The sequence below is a fragment of the Schistocerca americana genome, chromosome X (assembly GCF_021461395.2).
Source record: "Schistocerca americana isolate TAMUIC-IGC-003095 chromosome X, iqSchAmer2.1, whole genome shotgun sequence".
NCBI lineage: Eukaryota > Metazoa > Arthropoda > Insecta > Orthoptera > Acrididae > Schistocerca > Schistocerca americana.
The window spans coordinates 178,695,066-178,707,710 of record NC_060130.1 but is presented as its reverse complement, the minus strand read 5'-3'; the positions used below and the strand labels follow the sequence as shown (position 1 = coordinate 178,707,710).

The following is a 12,645-nucleotide window of genomic DNA, read 5'->3' as shown; positions in this document are numbered from 1 at the left end:
GATGAACTACCCCGTCCCTTTCTCCTTTTGGGGGACTTCAGTGCACACAGTGCACTGTGGGCTTCTGACACCACTTGCCCCAAGGGTCAGGTACTTGAGGATCTGCTACGCACAACAGATCTCATACTGCTGAACATGGGTCAAACTACACATCTTAGCACTGCTAAAGTCTACAGTCATAGACCTCTCCTTATGCTCGCCTGCCCTTGCAGACACTGCTCAGTGGGCAGTGGACAATGACCTTCATGGTAGCGAACATTTCCTTATCTGGATCCGTCTGCCTGATGGTGCAGATCTCGAAAGGTAGCCACCAAGATTGTTGTTCAAAATGGCTAACTGGATGCTTTACAGGCAGTTAGCTGTTTTTGATCAATGTGTCAGTGTACAGGACTGAGTGAATCACATTACAGCTGTAATTCACCATGCCACTGATGCATCCATCCCAAAGTCAGCAGAAGTGCCTAGGAGGCGACCTATCCCTTCATGGAACCTACAGCATGTTGAAACAGTTGGATTAATGATTGGCAACTTTCCCAACTGATGAAAAGTATCTATTTTAATCCTAATTTTAAAACCAGGGAAGGATTGGATGAATACTGGTAGTTGTCATAGTATTAGCCTGAAAAGCTGCATAGGAAACACACTGGAGCATGTGGTCAATCAGCATCTAGTGTGGGTTCTTGAAACCAGGTCTCTACTCAGTTGTTCCAAATGTGGATTCAGGAGGTACCGCTCCATGCTTGATAACCTGGCCGTGCTCGAAGCAGCAATTCAACAAGCTTTCCTTCGTAAGCAACACCTCATTGGTGTTTTCTTCAATTTGAAGAAGGCCTACAATATTACTTGTGGGTGTAATATGTTGTCACAGCTCCATCAATGGGAATTCTGCAAACGGTCCTTTCTCTCGGACAGATATTTTAGATACAAAGTTGGGAATGTCTTGCCTGACCATTGTAAGCGGGAGAATGGTGTTCCTCAAGGGAGTGTTTTAAGTGTCACGGTTTTTGCAATCACACTCAACTGTACTACATCCACAGTGTGACGTCTGTACTATGTTCCTTGTTTGTGGACGACTATTCCATCTTCTGTGCATCCTCCAGCCTCGTAATGACTACTTGCAATTGCAAATGATGATCAGATGGTTGGAAGAATGGCCTTGAACCACAAGTTTTAAATTCTCTTTGCAGAAAACAGTTTGTGTTGATTTTAATCATTCCTGCTGTCTGTTTAATTTACTCATTTTAAAACTGGGGGACACAGTTCTCACTTTTAAGGAAAAGGTGAAGTATCTGGATCTTACTTTTGATGAGAAGTTAACATGGTTGTCACACCTTAAGGAACTGAAACTGTGGTGTCTTGAGGCCTTAAACATCCTTAAATGTGTCAGTCATAGGTCTTGGGGAGATGGCAGGGCATGTGTGCTCCAACTTTATAAGGCCTTTGTGGGACCTGGCTTGAGTACGGATGACAGATTTATGGATCAGCAAGGCTTTCATACCTTAAAATGCTGGAGGCATTTCACCACGAGGTTATTAGGCTGTCAACAGGGGCCTATTACACGAGCCCTGTTGTTAGCTTTTGTACGGAGGCTGGTGAGCCTATGCTGTCTATTCGACATTGTCTTCTCATAATACACCAAGCACATAGGGCATTGTCCATCCCTACATCACCATCTTTCAGGTACGTTGTTCAGTTGCCATTGGAACAGCTGTTCGATCATTGGCCACAAGCAACATGGCCATTTGGGATCTGTGCAAGGGAGAGCCTTGAGTTATTACAGGTGGGGGGCATTAAGGTCCAAAGCCATGGGTGAGTAGGGCATCCCCCTGGCTACTACCAAAGCCCAGATTGCTTTTAGAACTGACTGCTTACAGGAAGCATTGTACCCCAGACTATGTTTTTAAAATTAAATTTAATGAGATTTTACATAGCCACCGAGGTTTTATTACTGTCTACACAGATGGTTCTAAGCAAGGAGATTTTTTCAGTTGTTCTGTTGTGTTCCTTGACATTATCCTCAGGATAGGACTCCCAGAGCTGTTTTCAGTTTATTATGCTGAACTGTTTGCTATCCTGAGGGCAGTGGAGCAGATGAGACAGTGTTGTGACAATGTGTGAATATTGTCTACAAAATATGTTATGAATAGAGTTTGTAGTAAAGAAGTAATAAATTGAAAGGTCATACCTGATGTGTTAGTTTTACTGCATGAACAGAAAAAATGTAGTTAGCAATAAATTGTTTCCTCCCATGTGGGGAGTGTCAGTGAGAGTGAGTCTTATAAAGATTTTTGTACCTCCACTCGCACCCCACCCCGCCGCACCCCACCTTGTGTGTGACACAACATTGCCTTGGACAATCTTTACGATTATATAATTGTATTACGTATAGTTTAGGAGATATGACAGTATAAAAATTGAGCTGCATGAATATGAAACTGCAGGGCAAAATTCCCTACAGGTGCAGGTGAAGTACATTAAAAATATGTGGCATGTGTATAAAAGGGCAAAGCCATGGGTAAAAAGCTGCTTGTACACCCCAGGATTGATTTCTCTGTATGTATGTTGAATGTTACAGATAACTATAAGGTAGAATTTAATCATCAACTGTATATCCTCTCCCTTTGTATAAAACAGTCTCACAATGCTCGGGTAGTTTTTCTATGTATTGCATGTAAAAATCTACTGGTTTGCAATAAAAGAAATCATTAAGTTAACTTTCAAGAACATTGTTGGCTGGAAAGCGATTTTCTTGATTATTATTCGGTAGAGAGTGAAAAGATGAGGAACTGAGGATGTAAGATCAGATGGAATAGGTGGAGTAAGGGATGACCACCCGACTGAACTCCTGGAAATCAGCAAAGCCCAGGTGGCTATTGTTGCGCAGGTGCAGCTCACAAGGGATCTCAGTACAGTGGAACTTTGATTTTACGTTCTCCGATTTTATGTTTTTCGCGATTTTACACCATAAATTCTTAGCCCCTGTGAAAAACCCATAAGATCAATGCTAAAAATTCCCCGATTTTTGATTTCTTCCAAGTAAGGTGTACCTCAATTCTATGTTCTTATGTAACATCTTGCTTGACTTTGTCCCATTTTCTTCCTATTAACATTTGATGTGACTGAACGAATTATAAGTGGCTCAAAAGACAGATGGTTTGCACAGTGAGTGGCAGTGGAATTAAGGGAATATTTTAGGCTGCTGTGGAGAGGGGAGATGTGTGAGAGGAAATGCTGACATAATGCATGATTGGTGTTGCCAACACAACTTGCAGCATTTAGCTTCACCGCACAATTGTGATACAACCACCGCTAGGTTGCAGTGGTAATAGAAAAACAAGACAGTCAATTCGAAATGTTCCAGGCTGATCCAATACGTGACAAAGAGGCCCAGCTACCACCTTTTCTTGTGGCCATTTATAACTCATTTGCACCTTTTTGCATGTATTTCTGATGTACTGTATTCAGCAACAATATCAGTCATCAACCTTTTAAGTTTGAACGCTGAGTCTCGAAGAATACACTCGAGCATAATCAAGGAAACATAGCCCATTTCTGGCTAATGAACTCTTATTGGCTGGTGACTTGTTAAGTCACCCAATAGCCAGCGCAGCCACCACACAGCACTAAAACACGTAAAATGAACTCGCCTACTGGATGTGTGGAGAGGGGGGATTGGCCCTTCAGTGAAAGAGATGTCACATGGAAATAGAGCAAGGGTTTTCGATAGCACATTTTAAATTCTTTCATGTTCAGATCCTCCCCCCATGAACCTTGGACCTTGCCGTTGGTGGGGAGGCTTGCATGCCTCAACGATACAGATAGCAACCACAACGGAGGGGTATCTGTTGAGAGGCCAGACAAACGTGTGGTTCCTGAAGAGGGGCAGCAGCCTTTTCAGTAGTTGCAAGGGCAACAGTCTGGATGATTGACTGATCTGGCCTCGTAACAATAACCAAAACGACCTTGCTGTGCTGGTCCTGCGAACGGCTGAAAGCAAGGGGAAACTACGGCCGTAATTTTTCCCGAGGGCATGCAGCTTTACTGTATGATTAAATGATGATGGCGTCCTCTTGGGTAAAATATTCCGGAGGTAAAATAGTCCCCCATTCGGATCTCCAGGCGGGGACTACTCAAGAGGATTTCGTTATCAGGAGAAAGAAAACTGGCGTTCTACGGATCGGAGCGTGGAATGTCAGATCACTTAATCAGGCAGGTAGGTTAGAAAATTTAAAAAGGGAAATGGATAGGTTAAAGTTAGATATAGTGGGAATTAGTGAAGTTTGGTGGCAGGAGGAACAAGACTTTTGGTCAGGTGACTACAGGGTTATAAACACAAAATCAAATAGGGGTAATGCAGGGGTAGGTTTAATAATGAATAGGAAAATAGGAATGCGGGTAAGCTACTACAAACAGCATAGTGAACGCATTATTGTGGCCAAGATAGATACGAAGCCCACACCTACTACAGTAGTACAAGTTTATATGCCAACTAGCTCTGCAGATGACGAAGAAATTGAAGAAATGTATGATGAAATCAAAGAAATTATTCAGATAGTGAAGGGTGACGAAAATTTAGTAGTCATGGGTGACTGGAATTCGGTAGTAGGAAAAGGGAGAGAAGGAAACGTAGTAGGTGAATATGGATTGGGGCTAAGAAATGAAAGAGGAAGCCGCCTGGTAGAATTTTGCACAGAGCACAACTTAATCATAGCTAACACTTGGTTTAAGAATCATGAAAGAAGGTTGTATACATGGAAGAACCCTGGAGATACTAAAAGGTATCAGATAGATTATATAATGGTAAGACAGAGATTTAGGAACCAGGTTTTAAATTGTAAGACATTTCCAGGGGCAGATGTGGACTCTGACCACCATCTATTGGTTATGAACTGTAGATTAAAACTGAGGAAACTGCAAAAAGGTGGGAATTTAAGGAGATGGGACCTGGATAAACTGAAAGAACCAGAAGTTGTAGAGAGTTTCAGGGAGAGCATAAGGGAACAATTGACAGGAATGGGGGAAAGAAATACAGTAGAAGAAGAATGGGTAGCTTTGAGGGATGAAGTAGTGAAGGCAGCAGAGGATCAAGTAGGTAAAAAGACGAGAGCTAGTAGAAATCCTTGGGTAACAGAAGAAATATTGAATTTAATTGATGAAAGGAGAAAATATAAAAATGCAGTAAATGAAGCAGGCAAAAAGGAATACAAACGTCTCAAAAATGAGATCGAGAGGAAGTGCAAAATGGCTAAGCAGGGATGGCTAGAGAACAAATGTAAGGATGTAGAGGCTTATCTCACTAGGGGTAAGATAGATACTGCCTACAGGAAAATTAAAGAGACCTTTGGAGAAAAGAGAAAAACTTGTATGAACATCAAGAGCTCAGATGGAAACCCAGTTCTAAGCAAAGAAGGGAAAGCAGAAAGGTGGAAGGAGTATATAGAGAGTCTATACAAGGGCAGTGTACTTGAGGACAGTATTATGGAAATGGAAGACGATGTAGATGAAGACGAAATGGGAGATACGATACTGCGTGAAGAGTTTGACAGAGCACTGAAAGACCTGAGTCGAAACAAGACCCCCGGAGTAGACAACATTCCATTAGAACTACTGACGGCCTTGGGAGAGCCAGTCCTGACAAAACTCTACCATCTGGTGAGCAAGATGTATGAAACAGGCGAAATACCCTCAGACTTCAAGAAGAATATAATAATTCCAATCCCAAAGAAAGCAGGTGTTGACAGATGTGAAAATTACCGAACAATCAGTTTAATAAGCCACAGCTGCAAAATACTGACACGAATTCTTTATAGACCAATGGAAAAACTAGTAGAAGCCGACCCCGGGGAAGATCAGTTTGGATTCCGTAGAAATACTGAAACACGTGAGGCAATACTGACCTTACAACTTATCTTAGAAGAAAGATTAAGGAAAGGCAAACCTACGTTTCTAGCATTTGTAGACTTAGAGAAAGCTTTTGACAATGTTGACTGGAATACTCTCTTTCAAATTCTAAAGGTGGCAGGGGTAAAATACAGGGAGCGAAAGGCTATTTACAATTTGTACAGAAACCAGATGGCAGTTATAAGAGTCGAGGGACATGAAAGGGAAGCAGTTGTTGGTAAGGGAGTAAGACAGGGTTGCAGCCTCTCCCCGATGTTATTCAATCTGTATATTGAGCAAGCAGTAAAGGGAACAAAAGAAAAATTTGGAGTAGGTATTAAAATCCATGGAGAAGAAATAAAAACTTTGAGGTTCGCCGATGACATTGTAATTCTGTCAGAGACAGCAAAGGACTTGGAAGAGCAGTTGAATGGAATGGATAGCATCTTGAAAGGCGGATATAAGATGAACATCAACAAAAGCAAAACAAGGATAATGGAATGTAGTTGAATTAAGTCGGGTGATGCTGAGGGAATTAGATTAGGAAATGAGACACTTAAAGTAGTAAAGGAGTTTTGCTATTTGGGGAGCAAAATAACTGATGATGGTCGAAGTAGAGAGGATATAAAATGTAGACTGGCAATGGGAAGGAAAGCGTTTCTGAAGAAGAGAAATTTGTTAACATCGAGTATAGATTTAAGTGTCAGGAAGTCATTTCTGAAAGTATTTGTATGGAGTGTAGCCATGTATGGAAGTGAAACATGGACGATAAATAGTTTGGACAAGAAGAGAATAGAAGCTTTCGAAATGTGGTGCTACAGAAGAATGCTGAAGATTAGATGGGTAGATCACATAACTAATGAGGAAGTATTGAATAGGATTGGGGAGAAGAGAAGTTTGTGGCACAACTTGACCAGAAGAAGGGATCGGTTGGTAGGACATGTTCTGAGGCATCAAGGGATCACCAATTTAGTATTGGAGGGCAGCGTGGAGGGTAAAAATCGTAGAGGGAGGCCAAGAGATGAATACACTAAGCAGATTCAGAAGGATGTAGGTTGCAGTAGGTACTGGGAGATGAAGAAGCTTGCACAGGATAGAGTAGCATGGAGAGCTGCATCAAACCAGTCTCAGGACTGAAGACCATAACAACAACAACAACATATTCAGATCCGATATGATAAAGTTGCAACAGCTACATACACTACTCATGTATATACTTTGCACCACACACTGCAGATCGTAAAGATTGGCAGCAGTGATAAAGGGCATAAAGTGAAATTGTAGCACCTGATCTTTCTTTCAAATTTACATTTTACGCAATGTACAGAAATTCAATGGACTGACTTCTAATAAAATTGTAATGTTAAATGGGGAAGTAAACTCATTTTTTGATACCTGTTTCTCTAATCAAGCCTAGAATAACACTTTAAAGGTAGTGGACATATGAAGTGCGGCTCATAAGAAAAGCATTTAACAATAACGGCAATGGTGACAAAGTATGTCATTAAGCAGATGTCTGCGTTTATGCTTATGGTTTAAACACTGCTGTGGTTTTTTTGGTTTACATGTTCATCAATTTTTGCTTTTTTCTGGGTGAGCACAAAGGATCATCTCCCAAAAATGCGTGTTTTGAACGTATGATTTGTAGTCATAGCATGTTGTAAAACAGCTAGATTACATTGTATCCATATACCAATTTCAATTTTTTGATAAGTTTTTCCTTACTGTTACACATCTGTGATATTTTAAGAACTTATGAAATTCATTACCACAAATTATTATATAAAAATTGTATTATACATTTAATTTTCTTTGCTTGGACAGATTTTAAACGAAGTATTGGAGAAGATTGCAATTTTTAATCATTATGCCAATTACATGTGTTTCTGCTCACATTTTGGGGTGTTTTAATGTTTTACTTAATTCTGCATTTTCCTCAGTCTTGCGTTTTTTAAGTCTGGACAGCACAAAAATGTAAAATAGATGTTTAACTGCAGTGGGCAACAAATGCCACCTGTGATGGATACACCCCTGAGAAGCAATTCATAATACACAATGCCCTCTTTCTGTCACCAGATGTGTATCATTATTGTTTACGAATGCACATTGCCCCCTTTTTTCTATTTTCCTTTCACTGGGATATCATAAAGTCAGAATGTGCTTGCATCAGATTCTTTCAGCAGAAAAAATGAGATTTAAAAAATTAAGAAAAGACCGTCGTCATATTTCTTAACTTTTCATTTACACTATGCATCATTAGCCACAAGGCTGCAAGCAGATACTGCCATTGAATGGCTCAAGTGAAGGATACCATTTCTTACAAATACTGCACCATACCACACAGTATTGCTAATTTGTACAGAGGGCTGCATATGGGACTCTTGATTGGACCCAAATTTTTGTCATCTGAAAGGAACAGTTCAGATTTAGTCAGTATGACAGCTGGCCAGCAGCTAGGTTTTCTGTCAAGGAATAACTTTTAGTGGGGAAAAAACTGTGAGAGCTATTTGATGTATCAGGCCTGTAGCCAGATGTAGTCAACTTCTTTCACTTATTTTTCTGATAGGTACACAGCTGAAATGTTTGTACAAAAATCAATTAAATCCCACTTTAGTCTCAAAATCTATGATTATTCAGTTATCTGGGAAAGCAGTTAAGTTCAGCCTTGGGAAATTTATATTTATTTGTCCTGTGGAGGCCATATTATTAGGTGGATGTAACACTGCTCTGACTTTCTACGAAAAGCCATTGTCCCATCATGCCTTGCATTTGTTGACCTTACATTCACTAAAGCGAACTCCATGGAGGCAGGGATATATATATATATATTCTGTTTTATTTATTTCTATGTATTTCAGGAATATTCCCAAAGTTCCCTATTGCTTTGAGTATGTTTCCTAATTTGACAGGGTACAGCTCACAGTATGCTTCATCCTGTTTTCTTTTTTACCTCCACTCTTTGTATCAATGAAACTGTAACACACACTTAAACCCTGGGTTTCAGTATAAATATGTAACATTAATAACTACTTTTACTTTAAAGTATGTGTCATATCTGATAGTGGTCTTTCCCGTACAACTGAATTGTGGAGAGCCCTGTGGTGATTAAGTCGATTAATCAGTGCTTGATCTTGGAAGGTTCAAACACATATTTAATAAATTCTTTTAAGTTACAGACACTTTTTCTCATTGCAGATGCCCATGTAACAGCAGTGGAAGCTGATTCGACTAATACCACAACTGTTCATCAGACAACTGCAGTCTCACGAATAAGCATATCACACCAACCTGCAACAAATAAGCCTATAGTTGCTACAAAAATTTTGCTTTCACCACCCAGCAATGAACCCAGGCATATAATATTATTAAATAGACCCCCTGTGAAACGAAATGTGGGCAATGCTACACCACCTATCAAGAAAAAGGTATGTGGAGGAGCTGTTAAACAAATTGTTAGTGGCACTAATAATCAAGTACTACAGCAGGCATACCTCATCTCATCAACAAGTGCAGATGCAGTACAAGTTGCACAGGGTAACATAGGCAATGAGTCTCTTGTACCTGCCATTTCAGTAGCAAATGTGCCCACTGTTCCTGAAATTATACCTGCAGTGCTGAAAGATTCAACTGTACCAAGTACAGACTGTAATTTAGAACTAAGTGAAACAAATCAACAGCTTGTTTCTCTGTCATTAATCAGTCAATCGGAAGGACATTTCCCAGCTCTTGTAGTGCCTGGTGTTGCTCTAAAGTCAACATGTGATACAGTGTGTGATACAGGATTAAACAGCAGTCAAGTAGTAGAACATATGATTGATATTGACCCAAGTATGGTGAGTGTTGAAACTCATCAAGAGCCCAACAGTAGTGTTGAAAGAGACCATTCAGAAGATAGTGACATTGAAGTGGTGTATGACTCTTCATCAAAGGATGTAAGCTGAAATTGTTTTGTTGCTTGTTAATTGTTTGATAAGCACAGCACTGAATTGAATTCAGGACTGCACTTAACATTTTGTTAAAAATGTATATAAACACAGGAAAAATTATTACTCTCTACACTACCCCATTCCAGTTTAACTATGAAATATATTACACACAATGAAGTGCAGAGACAGTTTGGATTGTGGCTTCAATTTATTACATGTGACCTTTTTGTTTTTGCTGTAAAGAGCTAATTGTGAGAATGATGTGCACTGATGAGCCAAAACATAGTGGCCACCTCCATAATAGCTTTTTTGCCGAAATTTCAGATGAAATACATCACTGATTCTGCATATAAGGGACCTGACAGTTTGTAGGTAAGTTTGTGGGGGTATGTGGCATTAGATGTCTCCACACAGGCCATGTAATTCGCGTAAATAATGGGCTACTGATTTGCGTACCTGGCGATGGCACCTGATAGCAACTCGTATGGATTCCATTGAATTTACATCAGGCAAATTTAGCCACAGACATCCACATGAGTTCACTATAATGCTCCTCAAACCATTGTAGCACAATTCTGGCTCTGAGACATTGACAATTATGCTGCTGAAAGACGACATTACTGTTGTGGAAGACATCAAGCATGAAGGGATGCAAGTAGTTCAAATTAGTACCAAAGGTCCCATGCAAGCACAGGAGAATGTCGCCCGCAGCGTAATACTACTCCCACCAGCCTGTTTCCATGTGTTTCACCGCATGTTTCAAGCCACCATTCACCTCACTGATGGTGTTTGTAGAGGCAACCACCAACCTAATGTAGCAAAATTGAGATTCATCTAAAGGGCCAACACTTTTCCATTAATCAACCGTCGAATAAGAGTGGTCCCATGCCCACTGCAGTTGTAATTGACAATGTTGTTGGATCAACATGTGAACACGTAGGGGTTGGCTGCTGCAGAGCTCCATGTTCAACAATGTATGATGAATGGCGTGCTTTGAAACAATTGTGCGTGCACCAGCATTATTCTCTTTTGGCAGAGATGCTACAGATCACCATCTATCCTACTTTATAGAGCAGACAAACCTCCGAACCCAGCGGCCTGAGAAGAGTTGTTTATGTCAAACCATTTAGCAACAAGTGGTAGTTTCACAGTCCTCCTATCTTTCCATAGATGCTCAGAACAGTAGCACCTGAATGTTCGACCAGCTTCCCCATTTTTGAGATACTCGTTCACAGTCTTTGTGTCATAATAATCTGCCCTTTGTTAAAGTCACTTATCTCAACGCATTTCCCCATTTGCAGCCCATATCTTTGCTAGGGAGATCCCCCGTCTGTCTCTGCACCTCTTGCACACTATTTTTACCATGTCATGTGCCTGCAATGCCACCAGGCAGCATCCAATGTCATAGTCGGTAGTGGTCACAATGATTTGGCTTATCAGTGTATATAATTTGAGATTTCCATAATAAGAAAGTTGCTATGTGATGAAGATTTGTACCAGGTTGCTGATGTAATGTGTTGGGAGCTATATAAACTTTTTTTATCATAACTATGATTGAGTTGGCTGTGTAAAACAGTCAAATGAGTTTTAGAAGCATTGTATCATTTTTTTACACTCTGACCATATAAAAATTTGATATCTACATGGATGTAGTAAACATATCATGTAACAATTATAGAGCATAAAGAGAGCATGTTTACGAAATAGAAAGTGCAACATAATTTTTTTTATTATAAAGGATAGAATCATTACAGTTTTTATGTTATTACAATAACTTGCAGTATTGAAACTTGTGGTTAAATTTGATGGTCCATTACATGGAACAGTAATAGTTTTAGAATTTAGATGCTGCTTATAGAAGAACAGGTTGTCAGAGCTACAAGACCTAAAAATGTTAATCAATGTATATAAAGTGACAATTATACAAGAAAATGTCAATTGCTATTCATCAGGACACAAATTATCTCAGACAATTATATCTAGATGTCAATGTATTTAATATTGTCATATAAATTTGGAAAAAAAATTGGATGTAATTATATGGAGTTTTGCCTTATATCTTGCTTATTTAGCATGTCTCAGGGTGTATCATCTGCAACAGCGTTGGCACAATGTATCTGTTCTTCATTGTTGAATATTTTTTTGTGTACATTGAGAGTGTTGACACACACTTTTTCACTTGCTAGTTTTCTTAAATTTTACTATGGTTTCAGTTACCTATGCAAAATAGCATCATTTGCCATAGTAATTATTTAGTTACTTCTTTATCCTGTTCGATGTTTCAACAAATCCTAGTAACACTAGAATGGTATCCGTGTGCACTTGTCCTTTTTTTTTTTTTTTTTTTTTTTTAATACCCAGTCTCGTGTGTGTGTGTGTGTGTGTGTGTGTGTGTGAGAGAGAGAGAGAGAGAGAGAGAGAGAGAGAGAGAGAGAGAGTAGCGTTTTAGCATTTCAATTAGGCCTGCTTTCAATCTTAAAACTATGTGCAGCATAGTCAGCAGAATTTGCAGTACAGAATGTGCAAAGTAAAACTGGCCTGGAAAATATTTACAAAAATCTGATGTGGGATTGACTGTTGTTAATAAACATCACAAAAGATGCTGGAATTGGCCACCATCAACATTGATGCAATGCTGTTCTCAATTTATCAAACTGTGAGACCCATGTAACAGCTCTGCCTGAGGTGTATCAGCAATAATATTTTCAGTGTTGTGCTATAACTCTTCCAGTGTGTGAGACTTATTTAAGTACACCTTACCCCTGAGTTGGCCCCACAGGTAAAAACCATAGGAAGAGATCAGGTGATTAAGATGACTAGGAGATTGCACTGCTTTTGC

At 39.7% G+C, this 12,645-nt stretch overlaps 1 protein-coding gene across 1 annotated transcript in view; it reads left to right on the top strand.

Moving 5' to 3' along the window:
* LOC124556547 (cyclic AMP-responsive element-binding protein 5) overlaps positions 1-10,416 on the top strand; it is a 160,105-nt gene extending 149,689 nt beyond the window's left edge. Inside the window, exon 11 of the mRNA XM_047130503.1 lies at positions 9,076-10,416. Coding sequence (XP_046986459.1) covers positions 9,076-9,821 — 746 coding nt within the window. The 3' untranslated portion in view covers positions 9,822-10,416. The remainder of the gene's footprint in view (positions 1-9,075) is intronic.
* Positions 10,417-12,645: the final 2,229 nt, after the last annotated feature.